We start from the raw sequence: 23,600 nt of genomic DNA, 5'->3' as shown, positions 1-23,600 counted from the left end.
AGCGCCAGCTGTACGCACAGCGTTTGGCCCCAGTGCCCTTGAATTCTGTTTCGCCTTTCCATTGCTGCTCAGAATTCCCTCTGAGAGCTCTAAGTGTCAACAGGCATGATCATTATTTGAGTCACCTGATACGATACAAGAAGAGATGTCACACAGGCTGCCAAACGGGACACATTATTGCCAGGCTCTGTGCCCTACAGGAGGGGCCCAGGGCAATCCAAGCAGATGGTCCGTGAGCTCTGACAGCCAGAAGCTTTCACAAGGGCATCGGACGTCTCAAGGGAGCTGAATCCTCAGCACGGAGCAAGGAAATGCCAGCCGCCCTCTTTGCTCCAAGCAGAAGAATGAGTTAGCATATCTCCGGGCCTGAAGGGGGCTTGAACTTGTCTAAGGATAAATGAAAGCTTTGGGCAGCTGCCCAAGCTGTGGCCATAACCCCACTCAGAAAGCCAAAGCAGGGCGGGGGGCAGATGGCGATGGGCCCACTGTCCTCCTTACTTACAGAAAGCGTCCTGTGCCACCTGGCACGTGCTCACTCGTGAAGCTGCTTCCAGTCTAAAGCAGACAGCAGCAGGGTCTGTTGCTTCAAAATGCCATGGCCTCTAACCCTTCAGCAGTCCCCTAGAGCTGAGCCACCAGGGCTGGAGGTGGCTCCTTTCCATTGGTTCCCCCCTACACGTGGAAGAAGGCCTTGGCCAAGTCGCCCAATCCCCCTAGGAGAACATGGTCGGAGGGTGGGTGAAGAGAAAGTCCGAGGAAACACAGGGGCAACAAAGGCTTCCAGACAAATTCTGAATGTCCCCAAATGAAAAGAGCTCTGATTGTCCAGGCCCCATGCCTTCTATGCGTTTGCCACTGTCCCATCATCCCTTGTCTTTCTCTCTTCCACGTCCAGCCCGGCCCCCACTGCCATTCTTTCCTCTCCCATCCCTCAAGGCACCTGGCAAACTTCTGGCTTGCTGCAGCCCCCTCTGGCCTCTCAGAGCCCCCACTCTGGGTGAGAAGAATTCCCCGTAAGCAGCCCCAGCTCAGTGTGTGTGTTGGCCGCCTCTGGCCTCTGGCACTCGCTAAAGGGCTGCTGCCTCCCTTTGGTGGGGGCGGGGTGGAGACCAGAGGGGGCTGGCGGTGGGCTTCCAGACTCCTGGCTCACAGGCCATATTCATGCCCTTCCCCATAGAGTGACATGTTCACCAGCAAGACGTTATGTCTGGTTCTACCTTTCACTGAAACTTTTTCACACGTTGATCTGAGGCCTGAGAGTCTAGTTTTACGGGAGGCATCCTGCCCCTCCGCCACCCAGGCAGGACCAGGACTCATTCGGTTTCAAAAGCCCCCACGCTCTTGGTGTCCATTTCCCAGCTGCGGAACGCCCACAGCCCTCAGCTATTTGCCAAGCAGAGATGACTGACACAAGCTGTGTCCAATGAAGAGCCGAGCCTTCCTGGCTCAGGGGCCTCTCCCTCTCAGCGGCTGGGGAAGAAGCAGGTTCCTCCCTGTGAGGTAGCGGCATCTCTCAGAGCAAACTGGGGAGCCCACCCCCCGCCCCCCGCCAGGCACCCTGATCAAGAGCTCAGGAAACGAAGGAGTGCCGCGTGCAAAGCGGCTCTGCCGAGCCCGTGCGCGGGGCCACCGCCTTCCCCGCCTTCGGAATCTGCTCTGCAAACCCTTATGTTCTAGGTTTTCGCGTTTGACCTCCTTTCTGTTCCCTGGCAAAGTTCTCTGAAATTCCACCTGGCCTTGGCCAAGCTAAGGGAACTTTTGCCCTCACGTAGGCCAGGGGAGTCAGAGGCCAGATGCAGCTAGAGGCCATCGTGGCGCCAGAGACCAAGGGGGCTGGGGCGACTGGAAGGAGACGCTTCAACCTGGATGACAATCCGGGACAGCTGTATGGGCACGTGTCCTCCTCATGAACACAACAGCGTCACGGTAGTCTGTGCCTTCTCTCCTGACCAGCTTCGGGCTCTAGATGAGGGCCTGAACGCCTGGGAGGAATCTGGGACAGGGATAAGCAAGAAGCAGGGCCAGCTCCGGAAGAAACGGCCAACGTGGGGCTGAGGAATCCTGGACCTGGTTGCTCAGAGCCTCCCAGGGCTGCGGAACCCCCTGGAACCTCTCTGGGCCCTCTGGTCTCCTGGGGAGGAACTCAATGTGCTTGAACGGGATCTTTGACCATAGCGAGTCCACCAGGTGGCGGTGCTACTCCAGCCGGCCGGGTCGGGACAGAGCCTGCAGTGTGGGAGAGCGGCCACCAGAGGGCAACACACGGACAACCGGCTCCACCACGCTGCCGGTTGCCTAGCAACCGTGACGCAATGGGCTCCGTTTGAACGCTCCTCAAGGCCTCCCAGGTTATTTCTGGCAAAACGGACTGTTGCACAAGGAGTGGCCTCAGGAATCCCAGAACTGCCTCTCTTTTAAGCCGGGAGAATCTAAAACGGTCCAGGGACCCCAAATCCAGCACCACCCTGGCGTCTGGGGGATTGGGCTAGGTTCCTGCTCCTGGGCATGCCAGGGATCAGGAAAAGAAGATAAAGATTTTCCATTCCCCTCTGCGGGCCGTTGGGGACGCTCTGATTTCCCCAGTAGCTACAGCAGACAAGCTCCTCCCGCTTCCCTCCTCCACACTCCCTCTTCCAAGCAGGGGCTGGATTAAGGGCATGTGACCTTGAGCGAGACCTTGAGCCTCCTGCTCTTCAGCTGTACTTGAAGGGGCTCCAGAGGGTGATGATAAGGCCCAGCTCTGACCTTCTGTGATCTCCATTCTCTCCCTTTCCCCCAAGAACTCTCTGTCCTTGCCTCAGACTTCTCCCCAGGTTTTGGTGACCCTGGAAATAGAAGGCTTCCAATTCTTCCAATTCCAGATGGTTAAGCATGACCTGAGAAACAAGAGATGGCACCAAGAAAGTGAGGCAGACACAAGACAAGGAGTGTGGTTATAATGAGCTCAAAGCCTGCGCCGGTCTGGTCTGTGGAAGGGCCCAGGTGAGATGAGGTCAGTGCCCCGGGCAGAGTCAGGGGGCCACTCTGGCCGTGGCATCTGCAGTGGTTCCAGGCACGTCTCTGGGTCGTGAGGAGCCCGCTGGCCCCGGGGCTGGGCTCTGACGGGGCCCTGGTGTCGGTCACTAAGGTGTCGGGGTCTCTGAGGGGCACCCTGTTGCAGGATCACACGGGCATGTGCAGCTCGTTGTACTCGTCCTGGCCGTCCTCGTCGAAGTTCGGTTCAGCATCCTCCGAGTCCAGCTGCAAAGGGAGCAGAAGGTTGAGAGAGGCTGGGAGGCAGACTCACCCCTCCCGTTCCTCAGCTCCTCCTCCAGCCAGCAGCCCTCACTGCTCCCAGACCTTTCCAGGCCTCACTGTCTGCAGGGAGCGTGACCCCGGTGGAAGCACATCTCTCTGGCCAAAACCTCCAGTCACTCCCCAGCGACACCTCCTAATAATAAGAATAGCAGCTACCACATATGAAGTGCCTTCCTGGGGCCACTCCTAGGTCCTCGGTACCTTTGTACACACCATGTTTGGGTGGACGGTTTTGAAAATATGCCCTTTCCTCTAGGTGACCAAAACAGGGCTCAGGACAAACTTCAGCGCCACCCCACCCCAACTCGTCCCTCGGCTATGGGCTTTTGTTCAGGGCACAACCTACACAACTGTCCGCAGCAGCCCTGTGCTCACTTCACACCAAACCATCGCACTCAGTGCTTTACCTGGATTAGTTTCATCCTCCCAACACCCCTGGAAGGCAGAACCTATGCTCAGCCCCATTATACAGACGGAAGTTAGACTCCAGGTTAGGTACCTTGCCTGCAGTCACTCAGTTAGCAGATGCCAGCAGAGATTGGTGCCCAGGTCCCCCTGATTCCAGAGCCCAGCCCCCCACAACTGCCCCAAACACATCCCTTACCGCCTGCAGCTCCCTCTCCTGGAAGAGCCGGGGCAGCAGACAACGCCTCAGAGGCACCGTAAGCAGCAGCAGGAAGGGGAAGGCGAGCGAGGCCGCCGTGGACTTGACCACCCAGAGCAGCGCGATGCAGCCCAGCTGGATGCAGGTGAACAGGTGCATCCGCCACGTCTTCACCTGGGGACCAGGCACCGGGTCTCACTATACAGCGCCCAGCCTGCTCCCACCATCTTTGGGGACTCGGCTCCCCAGGTCCCAACTTATCCTTCACAGTCTTCTGGTCCATCTCCAGCCCAGGGATCCCTCGGACCCCTCCCATCACCCCAGCTCCCCACCTCCATGCCTCCTGGCCCTACCTTGGTCACGTAGGGCTGCTCGGGATGGTGTTTGGCTGGCATGAGGATGAGCAACAGACGCTGGGACAGCTGGATACCAGACAGTGACGTGACCCCCATGTACAGGAAAATCCCAAAGAGCACGGCCAACGGGATCCGGCGCAGCACAGCCCCCATGACGATGGACAGGCCTGGTGAGGAGGGGACAGGGACCATCTGACTGATCAGCTGGGCATCATCACCATGAATAAGAGAAGACGGAGCAGGACAGAGCACCAGGAAAGGGCTTGGTGGAAAAAGGGCCCATGAATGTCAAGAAGCAGGTTTGGGGGGCAGGGCGGGGGCTAGACTGGATGCATTTTGAGATTCTGAAGGGACCCGGGTCACGCCTGGGATAGAGAATGAATGTAAGGCCATGGGACCCAAGAAGGCAAGTCTGTGGGGCGGGCGCTGGGGCCTTGCAAGGTGCATGTTCTCACCCACGAGGCTGGCGATGAGCACGCCGGTGACCCGCTGCTCCCGCACCTCCTGGATCTGGGGCTTGTCACCGGGTGCGATGGCGGTGCGCATGACGGTCAACGCGTTGACATGGGTGACTGAGCGGACGGTGGCGGCCGTGAGCCAGGGCAGCCCAAACAACCCACAGAGGCCGCCCAGGGAGCCAATCAGAAGCAGGTCCAGGTGGAAGCCGGAGCCTTTGAGGAGCCTCCGGGCCTTCTGGCTGACAATAAGCCTGCGGGGAGAGGCCGGGCAGCGCGGTGAGTGGCTGGAGGCAGGGCCAGGCCCACGCAACAGTGGGGGCGGGGTGGGGGGAGGCACACGCAGAGAAGAGCTCTCCCCAGGACCTGCCAGCTTCCTCCTCCAAGTTCCCAAATTGAAGCTCTCACATGGAAGCAAATTTGAGCCAAGTTCCCATACTGTAGATACTTAAAATACCACAAAAGCCAGATGCCAGATCTCACCACGTTATTGTGGTTTAACCAAAATGAGATACATGTGAGCATCACTGGGTGCGAGAACATACTGCCAGAGTGTTCTGAGGACTGTCAAGTGCCACCCTGCACATGGTGGCAGCAACAGATGGCTACCACGCCAGAGCACCCCAGGGAAACCATGCCCCAGATGCAGGTACCCCCTGCCGCCAAGCCCACTGCCCCCCACTCCTCCCCAGAGCTCCCCAGCCCTCTCACGCAGTGATCTGTGTCTCCATGAAGATCAGGATGAGGACCAGGAGAGCGGGGACGGCGGCTGCCACCATCATCCAGGGCGGGAAAGGACGGGCACTGCCCAGGGGTGGGATGAACCACGTGCGCTTATGGGGGGAGGTCACCGAGAGCCCCGTGGGCACCGTCAGCTTCTGCATGGCCGGCAGGAGACAGGGTTCAGGGACACGGGCTCCCCATGCTAGGAACCCCACGCAGCAGCCGCTCCCACCAAGCTCGGTGTCCCCAGGACCAGGGCTCCGGGGAATTTGGGTGTGAACGGGTTTAGAGAAAATTCGTTTTGCATCCTCCAAAGTCACTGTCCCTCTGAGGGTCCGGTAGAAGGCAGGGAAATGACATACTTTCTCCCCGAGCCCTGGAGCTCTCAGGAGACCTGCTGTGGGGACAACTGTCCTTCTCCCCCCAGCCATACACCTGCTCCTCCAGGATTCTTGACTAATGGTCACACACACGGCCTCAGACGCCCTGGCTGGCCAACTTGGCTGGACCACACAGCTCCTTCTAAAACCCCCAGCACCCCTACCCCAGGAGGGCCCCAGCAGGTGACAGCCGCTCCACAAAGAAAGCTGGTCCCAGCCCTGACCTTGGGCTCTCAAGGCCCTGGGATGAGAACCAGCTGCCAGAGGGGGTCGAGGCTCACTCACCTGTGTGTAGGTGTCTGTGATGGAGTAATCTACCAGGACCATCACCAGAATGGAGATGGGGATGCCAAAATCCCCGATGATGCGGCGAGCCTGGAGAGAGAGGCCAACCGGGGCAAGGGAGCAGAAGGCAGAGGTGAGGTCAGGAGACTAACACAGGGGCTATTACCCCAACCTCCCTTGGGTCTGAGCTGGAGCCAGAAGTCCCTCAACCGGCCCCTTTAAACCCCCCAGGTGCCAGGCCAGCCCAGGAGGACATCCTCTCCTGATTAAACTTCTCTGAGGCTCATGACGGGGTGGGGGCTGCACAGACTTGGTTTAGGTCCATGGGTTGACGGGGAGAAGGGGCAGCCCCTCTCTGGAGCAGAGCCAGGCGGTGACAGCAGGAACTGAGGGGGACCCACGAGGGCTCCCCAGGCCGCACACCTGGCAGCCACGCACCTTGCCACCCAGGAAGCGGCTGTTCCTGAACTTGCGTAGGAAGAAGGCAATGAGAAAGGTCCCGAGCATCAGGATGAGGGACAGCAGAGCCGTGTTTGGCTGGTTCCTCGGGCCTGGTGGCCCCTTGGTGGGTGGCAGGGCAGTCCCATTCACATCCAGCCCAGCCTCCGATGCCCCCTCCGGGGGGTAGAAGGGCAGCAGTGGGTGCTCCGTGAACACCTGTGTGGGTTGCGAGGTTGCCCTATGGCTCACCTGGGCAGGTGACCCTGATTTCATCACCATCAGCACACCTGCAAGGGAGAGGGCTGGCCTCTCACATACCCAACCAGGCAGCAGGAACACAGCACATCCAGCTACATCTCACACACACCCGCCCCTCTACAAACGGCCACCCAAGGACACCGGGCCCTGTGGCACCGACAGTGCCCCACCCCCCTTCCCGTCACATACCTGTGTAGGGGAATCCCGGAGTGCTGACCAGCAACTTCTGGGTCTGACTCCCTCCCCTTCAACTCCGACCTAGCCCAGGGTGTCCCCGACCCCCATACCCACACTCAACAGAGCACCCCTCCTTGTCCCGTCTGCCCCCAATGCTCCTTGCCGCCCCCTCCCATGCTGTCCTCCCAAGGGCACTGCCCAGCCCCCATCTCCACCCACCCCCAAGACCTCTCTGGACCTCCACCTTGTAGAGCTTGTGGAAGGTCTCGTAGATGAAAATGAGCGAGATTAGGAAGGCAAAGATCTCCTGGGTGAAAGGCGAGATATAGCGGACCAGGAAGCTGCCTTCGGCGGCCACCAGGGCAAGGACGAAGACCACCAGCCAGAGGCCAACCCACACCCGGCCGGTGAGGTACTCCAGGTCCTGGGCTCGGCAGAACTAGCGGCAGAGAGGGAGGGGAGGTTACACAGCGGCCTGCCCTGGACGTCAGGGCCCCCGGGGTGGCGGGAGGTGAACTCCAAAGGGGAAGAGGGAGAGACGGCAGGGACTCGTCGCCTGGGCCAAGGGACAGAGAGATGGGCAAGTGATCCCTGGGGACAAGCAGGCAGGGCGGACACCTTGAAGAAGGCTTCTTCGAAGACGAGCAGTGGCCCTGAGAAGCCAACCACAAGCAGCGGCTGGGCTCCCAGCAGAGAGAAGAGGACGCCAAGCACAGCCGTGGACACGATCAGCTCGGACACGCCCATCAGCCCCTCGGTCTTCTCCCCTGGGGTAGGTGAGGGTCAGTGGGACAGCCCTGACCCGTCCCCTCTTCCTCCTCTAGCATCCCTTAACCTGGACATCCACCAAGAACCAAGCAGCCCCCCACCCCCATCGCTCCTGCCCCTCACCACCAGCCCCCACAAGGACCCCTGACCCCTTGCACCCCTCCTGCCCTCCTCACTCTCTAGCCCCCTTAAAGTGACCACTGGGATCCCCTGACCCAGCAGCTCCTCAAGATGGTCACACTGGGGACTAGCCCCTCCCACCCATCAGCCCCCCGAGGTGATCATTGGGACACCCTGACCCAGAAACCTTGCAGGTGACACTGCGCCCCCTCACCTCTCCTCCCCTCCCCCCAGCTGGTCGCCTCACCTCTTCCCCCCACCTCCTCTAGCAGCCCCCCGAAAGCGATCCCCTCCCCCTCACCTAGCAGCCCCCCAAAGGTGATGGCAGGGCTGAGGGCAGCGAAGTAGATAAAGAGCACAGCCGCCACACACTGGGAGTGCAAGGCATCACGCAGGTCGCTGGGGTAGTGCGGGTAGCGGCGTTTCACATCCCGGATGAGCCCCCCGAACACCGAGCCAGTCCGCAGCAGGGGGTCATCTTCAGGGGTCGCCTCAGAGCCCCCCAACTCCACAGACAGCTCTGGGGGAACAAGGGGCTGCTGGAACAGACCACACTCTCCTGCTCGGGGACCCCGGGCTCACTCCTTCCCAGCCTGGGGCACGGCCTTAGGAGCCGCTGCGTAGGGAACGTGTCTGTGGGGGACTCTGGGCCCCAAAGGGTCTGACCTTTCCCAGGGGCCGTGTAGCCGCCCCGGGTGGTCATCTCGACTTTGGTCTGTTCCCTCTCTCGCCGCTTCCGCAGCAGCTCGCGCTGGAAGGCAGCCACGGAGCGCAGCAGATCGCGCCCCTCCACCTCAGACGGCGGGATCACGATGCTGCCGTCCAGGAACTCACTGATGGCGCTTAGGAGGTCCTGCCGGTCGTCGGCCTGGTAGGCAGCCTCGTGAAAGAGCTGGCGGCAGGAGAGGCAGGGGCTGAGCAGCTCAGGGAGCCCCTGGGAGGGGGCTCCAGGAGGAGGCGGTGGGCCATCGCAGAGCCAGAGGCAGAGTGGACACTCAGCCACACACATGGGTCTAGTCCAGTTGTCAAAGTACTGACTCACGTCCCTGCTGGCCATCACGCAGCCACAGCCCTGGACCCCCGTGCCCTCTACTCCCCTGGGAGCCTCCAGACTTTTCCACAACACAGAGACTAAGGGGTCCCACCCGGCACAGCAGGAGCTTCCAGAACCCTTCTCACCCCACAGGTTGGTGAGTATTCACATCACCCCCAGCTAGAGCACCAGCAAGTCCAAGCCCAGGAGAAGACACAGCAAAGACCACCACATCCAGCCCTCCCGTTCAAGTCTCATGTCACATCCAAAACGTGGGGGGTCTGGGCTTTTTCTCCCCCTGCAACCACCTCCCCCTCCCACGGCCCCAACGCTGGGCTCCCTTTCCTCCCCTCGGCCAACAGCTCCCTCCACCACCACCCCAGGGCACCATCTCTGCCCCTGAAGGCCTCCAGCACCCTTGCATCCATGGGCACCGCCCGAAGCAGTGAGAGAGACAGGGAACGAGAAGGGCGCGGGGGAACAGGCCTGGAGTGCCCACCTTGTCAGACATAAGGGTGGCAATGGAGCGCCCGAGCTCGTGGTAGTCAGTGCTGGTGTGGCTGGGCCCCAGCATCACAAAGAGGAAGCGAACCGGCACAGGGACCTCAAGCACGGACTCCAAGAGGACAGCCTCGTTCAGTCGCACAAAGGCTGCCGCCGGCTGCTCCAAGAAAGGCACACAGCCTGCAGGGGAGAGTAAGGCCCAGGGCGCTGAGCAAAGGGGAGAGGTCAAGGCAGGCCCTGGATGGGCTACCCGGGGCCACCATGTAGAGTTGAGCAGGTTGCGCACTGCATACGGAAACCCCAATCTACAGGAGCCCTATTCATTTATATATTTGTATATTTATTACAATTTACCAACAGATGGAAATGAAGGGTCTCAAGGAAGGGGTGCTTTTCTCTAATCCTCGCCAAGAAGCTATATGGACTAGCAGCAGTCCAAGATAGCAGAAAACGGGAGGGGAAGCAGGCAGGGGACTGGGGAAGAAAGGGCTGGGGGCCAGACCAGTTGTGAGGAAGAGCAGGGGGCCAGAAGGGAGCCCAGCTGGGGCCGGAAGAGGCAGCCTACAGGCCAGAACTGCAGACAAGCAGAGCCGGTGGAGGCGCCCACCCCCTGGAGCCCCAGCCCCCAGTGCTTGGCCCTCCTCACCCACGAGCACCACAGTGGCCTCAGCATCCTCGGGGATCTTCTCCAGCAGCTTCAGGCTTTTCCCCCGGTGACTGTCTCCCCCAGGCATGTGGAGGGGCTTCTGAGGACGCAGAACTGGAATAGGGCTGGGACCCAGACCGGAGGCCGTGGCAGGCCCTCCCATCCCTTGCTCCAGCCCTGGACTCTGCCCTCCAACCCCTGGATCCGGGCCCTGCTTTCTGCCTCCTCAGCCAGGGTAGGGACTGTCGCTGGGCCCCACATCAGAGGGGACCAGCCAGGGATGTGGGCCCCTCCTCCAACCCCGCCCCCCCCCAGCCTTATCTTGTTTAAAAGGCTCCCCTAGGTCTGCCTCATCATCCCAACTAAACCTCCTGTTTCTCCCCGACAGGGGGCCCCGTGCGTGTGGCTATAGATCCGCCACAGGCCCAGAATGGCGCCGGGCATCCCGCCTCCCCAACCTGCTCAAGGAAGCCTCATCGGTGGCCTCGGGTGAAGCTGGACGCCCTCCCGTCCCCCAGCTCAGGGCAGAGCAAGGCGACTGACCTCCTTGGCATCAGGGTCGTGAGGCCAGAGCGGGGCTGGCTCCCCCAGGTCATCAGCCATGGTAGGCACCGCACCATCAGGGCCATGACTGGGGGTGGGGTGATGATTCCCCAGGACCGAGTTCACACTGGAGCTGGACGGGTTTCGGGGAAAGAAGCCACTGTCCTTGTCATCATTGGGATGGCTAGAAGAGGGCAAAGGGGGCAAGGTGGGTTAGGAGGAGAGGCCCTTGGTGGACTGAGGTCATGAGGAAGTGAGAAATGGAGGGCCAGGGGCCTCCATCCCTTCTGCCTCAGTGTAAGAAAGAACTTTCTAATGGCTGGTGCTGCCCAAAGATGAATGAGGAGTGAGCTCCCCATCACTTGGGGTATTCAAGCAGAGTCTGTGCTCCTGGAGGGGCAGCTGAACTAGAAAGCCCCCTCCCAGGGACCCCACCCCAGCACCTGTGTTTCAGGAGCAGGGTGCGAAGCACACTGGCCCTGTCCTCCGGCCGGATCTGGTCGGACACAATCATGGTCTCCACCACGAGATGTGCAATGCCCGGCAGAGTAGTCTGCTCCAGGTCCAGGAGGGCAGCTCCTACGGGCACAGTCAGGGGAGGGAGTATGGTCTCATCAGATAGGAAAAAAACCACTCCCAGCTGTTCTGCTCCCCTCTCCCTAGGCAGGCAAAGGTGCGGGGTGAGGCAAGCCCCCCGCCCCAGGCAATGAGCCCGGCCCAACAGGGGGATGTGAAAAGGGAGCAGGAGAGCAAGGCACGGCCCCTCCTCACCCAGGGAAGGGAGTCATCTGTCGATTTCCTGAGTGGGGACTGATGCCTCCTTTGCCCAGGTACAGGGCCAGGTACCAGCAGCACAGCCCTGCCCCTCAGAGCTTACGGCTGCGCAGGCAGTTGGACTCCACATCCCCAGGTGGCAGCCAGACCTCGCCTGGGCCCTCCAGGGAGGAGTCCCCGGGAGCGGGGCAGCCTGGCGCGGGCCGCACACTGCGGCCTGGGAAGAGGGCGTGCAGCCCCAGGGCCAGGCCTGCGGGGCCCCTACCGTGGGCTAGGGTCCTCCTGAGCTCCAGGAGGCTGCGGAAGGAGAGCGAGGCCACGTGGGGCTTCCCCCAGCGCTCCGTCTCCTCCTCCACGTCCTCCTCAAACTTGATCCAGCGGGCCGTCTCCCGCCAGTGCGGCTCCTGGCTTCGGTCCAGCATCAGCTCGTTCAGCTCCACAAACACCTGAGTGGGCGCCGAGCATGAGGGCCTGGGGACCACCAAGTGGGACCGGCTGTCCTGGGGACACCGCGAGGGCGAGGCGCGGAGGAAGGGAAAGGAGGCTCTGGGGAGGAGAGGTGAGAGGAAGCTGCGGGCCCACTCCCTGGGGGTCCGGTACCTCATGAGGCCTCCGGTCCAGCTTCTTCTTCTTCTTCTTCCTGCGCAGGATGGGGGCCAGGCCCCCGGGGCTGCCCCGCCCACCCTGCGTCCGGGACGGCTTCTTTACCAGGTGCCGACGCACACCAGGGTTGTCCTCCAGCCGGTGACCTGCAAAGAAGGGGGGCTTGGGAGTCCCAGGGGTCCAGCTCGGGGCATGGGGTCCTGGTCAGCCCCTCCAGTCCCCTGCTCTGCCCAGCCAGGCTACTTGGTGGGCACCACAGTCACCCAAGGGCCATGCCAACAGGACCACCCAGTCCAGTGTGGCCATTTCCTAAATAAGGACACTGAGGCCCAGAGAGGGGGAAAGACTAGCCTTAAGTCTTGCAGAGGACCCCTAGCCAAGCCACGGTAAAAAGGCAGACCCCAGCTCAGTCCACAGCTCCTGCCGTGGCCACTGCCTCTCACTCTGGAGCGCCACGACCCACATGGAGTGGCCAGACCCCAAGACCCGCGCACTTTCCCTGTGGCGTCTCTGGGTACCCACATCTCCCTCCACAGGTACACATTGGACAGACTCAGGCCAAGCTTCTCTCCTTTCCTCCCCACCTGCCCCTTCCAGGCCAGCAGCTGGGGAAAGGCCAGCAGCCCAGTTACTCACAAGCTGGTCCCCCTGCCACAGGGCTCAGCTGGCCCCTGGTGGACTCCCTCAGGTCATAGTCCTCAAGGTCCAGCACAAACATCTCTAAGTCCTCTGAGGCCAGCGAGTCTCGAGGGCTAGGAGCTGGAGCCCTCCCATGGCCCTGGCCCTCAGCGTCCCTGGGCCCAGGGCTTGGCGCCCCATTGGGCTCCGTGACCTCCTCCAGCGGGCTCGTCATTCTCCCAACAGCCGAGGCCTCAGCCCCTGCTCCCTCCCAGAGCCCCGGCTCTCCTGAGAGGTGGGAGCCTGGACAGGAGTGGTCTGTGTCCAGCCAGAGCTGGAGGTGGCCAGGCCTCCGACCCCAACTCCCCACGTCCCCAGGCTTGCTCCCGGCTGCTTCTAGCCCCCACTCTGGGTCTGTAAACACGCCCTCCCCCTGCCCCCCCCATCCTGCCACCACTGCTGCTGCCATCGGATTGTTCCTGTCCCTGTCCTCAGGCCCTGGCAACTTTCCATGACGTATTGAGCTCAAAGCTCTCCCCCCCACCCTCGCCCACACACTGTGGTTCCAAGGGGGAGGAGGGTGGGGTCAGTGATGCCCCTGGCCTGGGCACAGAGCCCCGTGGGTGATGACAGGTGGCACAGAAACCAGGGCGCTGATAAGATGGAAAGAATGTGCCAAGATCACAGCCAGGCCCAGCCGAGGGTGATGGGATGGGATGGGGGCCCCAACACAGGGAGCAGCAGGGCCTGGCAGACGGGCTCAGACTCAGGGGGCTGGTCCAAAGGGAGTGAAAAGAGTTTGTCCTGAGAAGGGGAGCTATGGGGGAGGGGGAATATAATGATGTCCCCAAACATCACGTGGAAGAGGTGGCCGCCTTATCCCAGGGGTGACTCAGAGGACAGAATCAGGACAGAAGGACAGAGGGAAATCTCAACTCTGGCAGCCAGAGAGGTGGCTTAGAGAGAGAGTGAGCTCCCCATCGCTGGCCACATGCCATCAGACAGGGATGCTGCAGAGGGGACTCAGCCCCGGGGCGGGGAGCACAGAGCCTCTCCAAGGCCCCTCACAGGCTGGGGGTGGGCCGCGGGGGCTGCCCCAGGGTGTCACTCACTCTTCATGTCATCCAGGTCTGCGGAGCCCAGCATCTGGGCCTCCGCCTCGTCTGTGGGCACCTGATGCTCTGGGCCACCGGGGCCGCCGAGGGCACTGCCTGGGCACAGCCGCTCCCGCAGGTCATAGCTGGCCAGTGGGCTCCAGGGCCGGCTCTTCTCCCCGGCAACTCGGGAGGCCCGGGCCCGGGGGCTGGGGGAGCTGAGGAGGCAACATGGCAGCCTTGGACTTCACAGGGAACCACAGTGGAGAAGGGCCAGGTCGGGGCTTCCTTTGCCCTCCCCCAGCTTGGGGTGGGGCCTGGAGTGGCCTCCTGGACACCAGACACAGGCTCCTGGGCAGAGAACGGAGCTCCCCTCCACCTTCCTGCCCCCATGGCACTGGTCCCCCCTTCCTCTCTATCCAGGGCCTCCTCTTCACTCTGACACCCTCTCTCCCGGAGGACTGTCCCTGTCTGCCTTCTGCTTCTCTCCTCCTTGTGAATCATGTGGACAGAAAAGAGGCCCCTTGCCACCTTCTCTGCCCCCTCTCCTTTCCTCCTCTCTTCTTCTCTGGATCAGAGCTAGGGACACTCCCCAAGGTCAGGAAGGAGCCTGGGACCTGCTCAAGGCCGGGCTGGCGCCAGTACCTGACCGAGTGCTGGGGGCTCTTGTCGGAGCGTGGGCCCACCAAGGGCAGGGGCTTGGTGAAGGCAGCCCTCCCCGGGGGGCCGGGACTGTCATCCTCGTCACTTCCAATGGAGAACTGTGGACAAACCAACCAGACAGTCGGACGGACGTGCCCTGGACTCCTGCCCCAACTCTGCCCCCAACGCCCCACTCAGCCTGGTCCCTCTGCCGTGGCCCCCTGCGCAGCCAGCCCTCCTGTGGGGACAGACCCCTACCTTTGCTTTCTCGGGGGACCCTGAGGGTGGGGGCTCCACAGGCTCTGCCTCAGATTCCCCTTCCTCTTCCTCCTCCTCTTCCTCCTCCTCATCCACTCCGGCTCCCCCCTCCTCCTGGATGGGAGGGGTCCCCTCAGAGGGGGGAGCAGAGGTTTTCTCCTTCCTCCTCTTCCGCCTGGCTTGCCGCGCAGAGGTGGGGGGCGTTCGCCGCATCTTGTGGGGTGGAGGCAGGCGCGCCGAGAGCGGGTGGTGGGTGTGGTGGGATGTGTGCCGGTGAACTGGGGGTGCAGGAGAGCCGGTTGGGGCCCCCCAGCAGAAGGGGGGCCCTCACCACCCTAGGAGCACACACCTTAATCTAGCTCAAGACCTCAAACAAGGGCACCCTAGTCCCTCCTCCAGAGCCAGGCTCCCCCCGACACCTGTGTCCATGTCCTGTCATTGGTAAGGCCTGGTAGAGTCGGGGAATGGGAGTAATGGAGAGGGGAGGTCATGAAAGGGGAGGAGAGCTGGATAGGAGGACATGATATAGCAAGGAAGGGAAGGGTAGAGGCAGAAGAGCTAAGGAGGGGAGATGAGGATGCAGAGAGCAGGGCCAAGGGTATGGCAGAGCCTTGGGGAAGATGAAGGTCACTGAGGGAGGCCTCAGGCCAGTCTCCCTACATCTCCCCTGCGTCTGGGGCCCGGCTCCCCTGGCAGGCGGACAGGCGATGGGTGAGTAAGGCAGGATGACTTAACATGGCATGGTGGCCCCGCACAGCGTCCAGCACAGCGTCCAGCACAAGATGGCACTGGGTGACCAAGCCAGTGGTGAGCACGGTGATGGTGGCAATGAAGGTGATGGTGGTGAGGGCGGCCACACTAGGGGTCCCCAGGCTACCCACACTCAAAGTCCCGCTCGCTGTAGCTGCGGCTGGGCTTCTCGGGGTCCCAGGCCGGGGGCTTGCTGATGAGGTCCCCAAACCTGCTCACAGCCAAGGTCTTGCCCAAGTCATCATCCTCCTCCTCCATGTCTGGACTCAGAGGGGGCTCCTCCAAGGGCACCCGGACCTGCAGACTCAGACAGCCTCTCCTAAGAACCCTTGACCCGTGAACACCCCACACCCACCCCAACTCCAGGTCCTGGGTGGGGGCTGGGGAGACCAGCAGGCTCCATCTTCTACAGCCCCTTCTCCCTGGGCCCCAGGCTTGGGAGAGAGGGGGCAACAGATCTGAAAAATACCAAAAGGCCTCCTCTTTCTCTATACCCCCCGGCCCAGCTCCATCCCTGGATCTGGGGGTCCCAGGGTCGGCCAGAGGACGCCCCTCTCCTCCTTGGGGTCTCTGCCCCTCCTCTTCCCACCCCCGCGCGCGTCAGTCACCTGGGGTAGGGGGGAGGCGCCCCCGGGCGGCGGGATCACTCCGTTGGCCATGGCCGGAGAGACAGCTTGGGAGGGTCTGGCTCACTGGGGGACCCGTGACCCGGGTGAGAAGAAGGGGGCGCTGCAGGGACCTAGTGGAGAGCCCTGGGGGAGGAGGGCGGGGTCAGGATCCTCGGGCGGCCATCCCCTCTCTCTCCCCGGAGCCCGATCCCCCGCCCGAGCGAGCGCCGATCCGAGGCCCCGCCACGCGGGACACCGGGGCCCCGGCCCTGGCCCGCGCGCCCGCCCAGCCCCGCCCCGCCCTGCGGTACCTCGGGGCTCCGGAGCGTGCGGGGCCCGCGCCGGCCGCCGCACCCCATCCCCCCCGCGCTCGCTCCCGGGCCTGTGGCCGCGCAGGGCCGGCGGCCGGGGGGCGCCCGCGGCCGCGATGAGCGGGCCGGCCGGGCGGACGCAGGCGCCGGAGCCCGCAGCCCGCGGCTCCTCCTCCTCGCGCTCGGCTCCGCAGCTCCGCCGCCGCCGCCGGGCCGCACAATGGGAGCGGGCGGGCCGTGACTCACCCCGCCCCCCCCGGCCCGGCCCCCACGCGCGGGCCCCCGCAGGACCCCACCTGCTCGCCAGCCCCTTCGCCGGGCGCGCCACGCATGGCGGGGGACGGGTGCGCGGCCCTACCGTCCCGCAATCCCCAGATCACTCCCCACCTTGCTTCGAGCCTCCCTTCCTCTCAGGAGCCCTGGAGGCGACCCCCCCCCCAACAGACACAAGTCGCTCCAACCTTGGGAACTCGGCTCACAGTCCCAGGGAAGCACCCTTCAGTGCCAGTATAGCCCCAGATGCGCGGCTTCTGCCACCGGGCGCCACCCAACATTTGACCTTGGCACCTTACCTCTCCTCTCCGGGCCTCGGCTTCCCCATGTGGAGCCAGCCGGGCCTGGAAAGGAGTGTTCCAAGTTCCACTCAGCTCTAAGATTCTGTGGCTCGGTTTCCACATCTCCTTCCACGCTCCCCTGCTCTCTGAGGTCACATCCTTTTCCAAGGGCAAGGAACTACTGGATCTCAATTTTACCCTCTGGGGTCTCGCTGAAACTCGGCACCTAGCACAAGGCCATGTCCAGAACAGCCCCTCCATAATATCTGCTGAAAGCCATGTGCCTGAATCCTTAGGAAAATATAAGAGGATGGGGGGTGGGGGACCCCAGGATGGAAGTGATGGGCAGGGAAGGTGGAACTGGCCAGGCCCAGGAGAGGGAAACACCTCCGGGGGAGGAGTAGGGGGGGAGGCGGGCAGGATGCTGGGCATAATGGTGCTCTGTGTGGGGAAGCAGTTTAACCCTGTGACCTCAAGTGTGTAATTTACCCTCTGACCCCAGCCCTGATCTGGGTTTCAGCTCAACCCCAAGAAGACTTCCTACGTTTAGAGCCACACAATGAGGAGAGGGCAAGGGCAGGGCTGACCTCACCACCCCCGCCCCCCATATCTTGGTGGAACCTCCTTCTGCTCTGCGGACTGGGGAGGCCAAAGGCTCGCTCCTCCACCCACCCCCCAGCTTCTGGCTGAAACCCTGCATCCACTCTCGCTCACCTTTTCTTTCTCCTCCTCTGCAAACCTCCCTAGGTTTCCTGAGACTTCGGCCCTGGATGAACAAAAGGCAGAATGGCTTGCAGGCTTTCTGTCCTACCCTTTCCCCCAAAACAACAAAACTCAAAGCGGGCTACCTGCTCGGGTGGTGCTGGCGGAGGAGAGTGAAAGGACACATCTGTCAAATGGCATCCCAGCCACAAATGGACCCGTGCAGGTGGAGCTGCAAGGTGGGCTCTGCAGCGGGGAGGGAACCCTCAGGGACAGGTGGTGCCGTCTTGAGGTTGCACCGGTCTCAAAGCTGAGTCCAGGTTTACTGAGAAACACGTGTGGATTATGATGGGATGAACCACTGCGCAGTGACAACAGTAGTAGTGTGCCAACCTTGAAGTGGTATTTTATATATGGCATCTCCAACTCCAGAGTCTGGGTTCTTTCTCAGTGCCGTGTTACCGCCGTTGTGAAAAATAAGGTCTTCCCACAAGGCCAGTCCACAGCAAATGGCCCTGGGTCTCTGCTCTGGGGAGCGGGGAGCAGACACTCTTGGTGAGAGGGAATTCCAGGCCAGTTGAAGTGACAACTGGGGGCTACCCAGCCCTGCTAATCAGATAGCCATTCTCTCACTTGCTCTCTGCCTGCTCCCTGATGTTGGTACCTCCAGCGCCTGCTGCCTCCTTACCTTGTGCCCTGGACTCAGCACATTTCCCTGATTTTATCAGTCAGGATGCTGAGTTGCAAGCAACAGCGACTTTAAGCTGGAAAGGAGTTTATTAAAGGGAATACTGAATATTAGGTAGTATTTGGGGGAGGAATAGAGAGCTAGGAATCATGACCAGCCCCATCACCAGAGCTGCTCTAGCAGAAACACTGCTATCATTGGGCACCAAAACCTCCACCACTGCCGCCCCAGAAGGCCCACATGCCTCCACCCCATGCTCCCAGAAGGGCAAGTGCCTCGTGCATGTCACTCACTTCTGAATTCAGGTCTTGCCTGGGCGAGTCTGCTTGGTGGAACCCAGGTCACGTGTCTGTACCCTGGCTGCAAGGGAGTCTGGGCACATGGCTTCTACCTTGGAGAGACAGGACTCATGGGGAATGTAGAGAGGGTTTTCAAAGATTTGGATGGCCACGGATGACAATTATCTACTACACTGGTCTAGTTCCCAAAATGTTTGACCCCAAGACAGTGATTCCAGGGAATGGCTGTAAGAGGAACCCAAACCAGAGGGCTTCTGGCCTATTGGTGAGGACTTGTGTCTCCACATCCGGATGCTGTGATGGGACGGCTCCTGCTCCCCTGGACATACAGGACTGGCCTTGGTGGTGCTGCATGTGCCAGGCGGGCGTCCTGGGGCCTCAGCTTGCTGGATGGGGACATTCAAGTCAGACTAGGCCATGGAGGAAGGTGCAAAGGGGGTGCTCTGTGCTTCTGTCACTTTTCCTGTCACCATCTGAGCTTCTACAGGCTCTGAGCTGGGAACTGACAGGGCAGCTACACACACACAAGGTCATCCCTTGTGCATGCGAGGAGCACTCTTTTGTCACAGGAATGAAGACCCCATCGGGAACCCTCTATCGGGGACTGACAATCTCAGGCGCACTGGAGGCAGTAGGGCACAACGGAAAGGGCTCCAGGACGCCAGGAGATGCGAGAGGGAATCATGAAAGCATACACTCATACACGTCTCATGGGATGAGCGGGTATGAAACAACTGGAGGCTGTCGACATCTCCACCTCCACCCTGAAAGGGGAGAGGAACACGGGTGTCTGAAGATCCTTTGAGGGGAGATTTCTCTCCATCATCCCAGAGGTTAGAGGATAGAGGAAGGAGCTTGCGAGTCTAGAGACCAAAGCTGCTGACTGTGGGTGGGGTGAGGAAGAGGATGGGAGTCTGAGGGCTCACCGAAGACCAGCATGTGCTCAGCATGCTCCTTGCAGCGGGGTGGGCCTCCAGGACCAGTCGAATGGTGCCCTTAAGGCATCAGTCCAGGGCCCAGTCCATGAGGGTCCCAGGTTGGCAAGACCCTCCTCAGGCTGTCTTGGTAGTCAAGTAGCTGCTGTCCAACTTTCCGGGCTAGCAGCCGGGGGCTGGGGCTCTGAGCAGGACCAGGTGTCGAAGGTATGCTGGTATGCCAAAGACCAGAGAGCCCTCGGCAGTGTTCTCAACTGGGAGGGGCTGCGAGGCTCTTGCGTATCTCTGAGGAAGTGAAGGCCCCGCCAAAGCAGCACTCGAAGTAGAGACCTGGAACCGAGTTACCCGGCTCAGAGCAATAAGGGATTGCGATGGTATATGAGTGCGCTAGGGCTGCCCTAACAAGGCGCCACAAACAGTGGCTTAAACAATGGAAATGTATCATCTCACAGTTCTGGAGGCTGGAAGTCTGAGATCGAGATATGGGCGGGGCCACGTTCCCTCTGAAGGTGTGAGGGAAAGATCTGTCCCAGGACCCTCTCCCAGATTCTGCTGTTGCTTGGCACACAACAGGTGCTCAATAAATGTCATTCCTATTACTTACTACTGTTGTCACTGCACAGTGGTTCATCCCATCATAATCCACACGTGTTTCTCAGTAAACCTGGACTCAGCTTTGAGACCGGTGCAAACTCAAGACGGCACCGCCTGTCCCTGAGGGTTCCCTCCCCGCTGCAGAGCCCACCTTGCAGCTCCACCTGCACGGGTCCATTTGTGGCTGGGATGCCATTTGACAGATGTGTCCTTTCACTCTCCTCCGCCAGCACCACCCGAGCAGGTAGCCCGCTTTGAGTTTTGTTGTTTTTGGGGAAAGGGCAGGACAGAAAGCCTGCAAGCCATTCTGCCTTTTGTTCATCCAGGGCCGAAGTCTCAGGAAACCTAGGGAGGTTTGCAGAGGAAGAGAAAGAAAAGGGTGAGCGAGAGTAAATGCAGCGTTGGCAAAGCAGAAGGAGGCTCCCCCAAGGTGGGGGAGGGGGCAAGGTGAGTCCTGCCAACCCCATGGGACGGGGGGCTTGAAATAAAAGGTGTTTTGAAAATGTCGTAAAGGAATCTTTCATGCATACCCAAGTATGTAAACTGACACCCACACATCCACTCTATACTCTATGCCAGGTGATGGCTATACATGGGGGGAAAAAACTGACATGGTCCCTGCCCTCAGGCAGCTTACAGATAACAAACAGGCAAACACATAAATTTATAATTACGAAACGTGCCGTGGAGGGAAAGGACAGTTTGGAGAACATCCAGGTGGCAGAGTTAAGGATGCACTCTCTAAGGCGGGGACAAAGACCTGAAGCATACGGAAGAATCATCCGTGCAAGGACGGGCGGTCGGGGAAGCAGGAGAGCAGAGGAAGAGCTCGGGAAAGGCAGTGTGTATTCCCCGCGTGGCAGGAAAGAAGCGGATCTGCACGGATATTTGGGTGCTGAGGATCTGGATGGTGTTTTCCTGGTAGGATGTGACATCCCGAGAACCTGGTGCCACAGGGGACAAATTTAAAAGGATTAGAGGGTGAACCAGGGTGGGCATTCTAAAAGGTCTAAGAGGCAATACAGTTTCTGGGAAAAAGAGAAGACGTGAATTTGAGACCAGCATCCCCTCCGTGAGAATCACCTGTCTCAACCTGAGCCTCAGCTTCCTCACCTGGAAAACAGAGATGGCGCTTCTCCTTCAGGGTTGTTCTGAGTGTGCTAATGTCAATGAAATGATTAGTACAAAGAGCAGCACAAAGCTGGTACTCCAGAATGGCCATACTTGCCATCTTCTCCTGCTGTCATCCGGCCCCTCCTTCATGACCCGCCCCCCTGGGTGCCTCTCCGCTCCCTCACTGGACTGTAAGCTCCCAGAAAGCAGGAGGATGTCTGAGTCATCTTTATATTGCACCCCATCTTCTCACACAGAGCCTGGCACACTTTAAGAGCTCAGCAAATGTCTGTGGACTTGAAGGCAGTGCACAAGTAATTATAGTAACTAATAAACTGAAGAATGTTTTTGTGGAGGACAGAGAAGTCACGGAGTCCAAGAAGATCAAATGACAAAGGATGGGCCAAGAAAAAGCATGCCTCGGCTTGCTCACATCCCCAGCAGTGTCTGAGGTTCCCTCTGCAGCACAGTGGGGAAACAGCCACCGTCAACGCACTGGCGGTGGGTGAGAGGCAGGCTTTCCCTCTTCTGATTATGAAGGGCCTTTTTCGGCAACAAAACAGGTCGTAATAACTATCAGCAGGTTTTTCAACCAGCATTTATGTAATGCCTCATGGTTCACACTGCGCTTCCACGGACATGATGCATTCAACAATTCTGTGAACTGGCGAAGTTATTGATTAGTCTCACCCCCTCGCTATAGATGAAGGTGCCACAGGTCAGCAAGGACAAGTTGCACATGGTTAAACAGTGAACCACAAAACGAAGGCATAATCCTGGACCTCTTGGATCTCAATCCACTGTGCCTTTTCCCGCAGGACAACCACACCACAGACTCTTGAGCAGGTCGATGCAAATACTGCACACATCTAGAGATGGGCAGAGCATCACACACAGAACTGTGGCTCAGTGTCCAACCACAGCTAACCAATCTGGGCAGGGGCTTCTCAGAAGCTACCGCAGCATGTTGACAAAGGAGGAGGAAGGACATGACCCTCACCACGAGAAATGACTCATCAGCAAAGAGGGACCTTCTCCCATTGAGGAGAGATGGGCCCTTTGAACTGATCTGCTCCCTTCCTTCCAAAGTCTTCGGAACGAATGTTTTACCACTCAGTTTGGCCACTGACCCCCTAGGGCCTCATATACGTTTTCAAATATTGTTTTGGAATCATAATATATTCAGAGGATTTAGAAATATTTTTCAAATAAAAAGTAATAAAACCTCAGTACTACTCCTGCCCCCTCTGCCTTGCTCTCTTCACCCCCACCACTAATTTCTGTTTATCCCTCTAGAATGTATTTATACAAATAGATGCAAATATGCATATGCATTTTATCCCCTCCCACCTTCTTTCTACAGAAAATGTAGCATAGCGCTATGCACAGTTTTGGGGAATGAATCCTTTCTCTCCACCGCCTCGGGCCTCCACTGCCAGAACACCCAGGGCTAGGCAGACGGCAGCAGATCAATAAGCACTTGCTGGAGGGGAAAGGCCAGGCTGAATGGAGGAATCGATCTCTGGGGACAGTCCAGGGTGTGTAAGGCAAGTTTCCGGCCGGCTGCCATCTGCGCACAGTGTCAGTGGCTAACAGTCCCACTGGCTCAGAGTGCCCAGGGTTTGAGAAGGAGCTGCATCCCGGCCCCTTCTCCTGGTGAGACACTTCCAGGAGTGGTGACAGCCTCACCCTGGACCACTTCCTGGGTGGGCAACCCCAGCACCTCTGTCTTCTGGGTCATCAAAGAAAGAGCACCCATAGGACAAAGGGTGACGAGGATTTTGTTGAATTGTTAAAGAAAACAAAGATGTTCACAGAGATTTTAAGCACAAAGAAACGGAAAGATCTCCTCTTTCAACTGCCCCAGCTTCCCGCTGCTTTGCAACTCAGTCTAAACTGACGAGATTATCCTGCCCCACCTGGACCATGACCAACGGTCTTCTGGGGAAATGCTTGTCCATGGGCCCTGGGCTCCATGAACAGCAGCTCCGGGCCAGAGGCTGGGGAAGGCCTTCCTCAGGACAGCACTGACTCTTGTTTGCAGATGGTGCAAAATCAGACGGAGAAGGGGTGTGCACACGGCCAAGAAAGTGGACTAATATTTTTGGGAAGTTTTAATTTGCTTCAATTAAAAATTCAGGCCAGCTCCAAGCAAAGCAGAAGTAGGTGAACTTGTTTTCTGAGCCTCTGCACAGTTCTTCCCGGGCCGCTCCACCCTTCTACAGGACTGTCACCAAGGGACTGCCACCCCAGCCGGCATTTCTCAACTGGCCAGTTCCAAGATTCACACCATTTCCTCCCCACTCTCCCGCTGCCAGACCAGCCCAGGGCCCTGCTGGGGAGGGGAGAGAGAGAAACCATCTGGCTCTAAGAGACAGGAGAAACCCTAGCTCTGGGGCCTCAGCGCCAGCCTTCCAGGTCTGGGTCATGTCTATACACCGAGGGCTCTTTTCTTGAGCTAATTGGC

The 23,600-nt window shown here is 59.9% G+C and overlaps 1 protein-coding gene across 8 annotated transcripts; it reads right to left on the bottom strand.

The window, feature by feature from the left end:
- Positions 1-2,916: 2,916 nt before the first annotated feature.
- On the bottom strand, positions 2,917-17,107 carry SLC4A3 (solute carrier family 4 member 3). Of its 8 annotated transcripts, none has more exons than XM_070618388.1 (23): positions 16,821-17,107; positions 15,938-16,081; positions 15,461-15,626; positions 14,580-14,857; positions 14,325-14,440; positions 13,698-13,897; positions 11,965-12,113; positions 11,630-11,810; positions 11,034-11,169; positions 10,591-10,774; positions 10,048-10,147; positions 9,397-9,581; positions 8,531-8,756; positions 8,166-8,384; positions 7,595-7,743; positions 7,221-7,415; positions 6,539-6,757; positions 6,101-6,190; positions 5,424-5,590; positions 4,713-4,966; positions 4,255-4,424; positions 3,902-4,075; positions 2,917-3,240 (listed from the first exon to the last, which is right to left on the bottom strand). In XM_070618388.1, exons 2-23 carry the CDS (start codon positions 15,986-15,988, stop codon positions 3,163-3,165), a joined length of 3,687 nt encoding a protein of 1,228 aa, XP_070474489.1. In that variant the 5' UTR covers positions 15,989-16,081; positions 16,821-17,107; the 3' UTR covers positions 2,917-3,162. The 8 variants fall into 8 exon arrangements, with proteins under 8 accessions (XP_070474489.1, XP_070474491.1, XP_070474490.1 ...); XM_070618390.1 differs by having other exon boundaries at positions 14,580-14,914; positions 16,821-16,943; XM_070618389.1 differs by lacking the exon at positions 16,821-17,107 and adding an exon at positions 16,710-16,799.
- Positions 17,108-23,600: the final 6,493 nt, after the last annotated feature.

This window comes from Equus przewalskii, chromosome 5 (assembly GCF_037783145.1).
Source record: "Equus przewalskii isolate Varuska chromosome 5, EquPr2, whole genome shotgun sequence".
NCBI classification, from domain to species: Eukaryota; Metazoa; Chordata; class Mammalia; order Perissodactyla; family Equidae; genus Equus; species Equus przewalskii.
Note: the sequence above shows the minus strand (reverse complement) of the source record. Positions and strands in the feature narration are given on the sequence as shown.

Excerpts from the sequence above, each read along its gene's own strand:
- SLC4A3 (XM_070618388.1), bottom strand. The coding sequence starts at position 15,988 with ATGGCCAACGGAGTGATCCCGCCGCCCGGGGGCGCCTCCCCCCTACCC. Across the intron at positions 7,416-7,594 it reads TCGAAGAAGCCTTCTTCAAG|TTCTGCCGAGCCCAGGACCT; the intron begins GTGTCCGCCCTG and ends CTCTGCCGCTAG. Across the intron at positions 4,967-5,423 it reads ATGGAGACACAGATCACTGC|GCTTATTGTCAGCCAGAAGG; the intron begins GTGAGAGGGCTG and ends CTCTCCCCGCAG.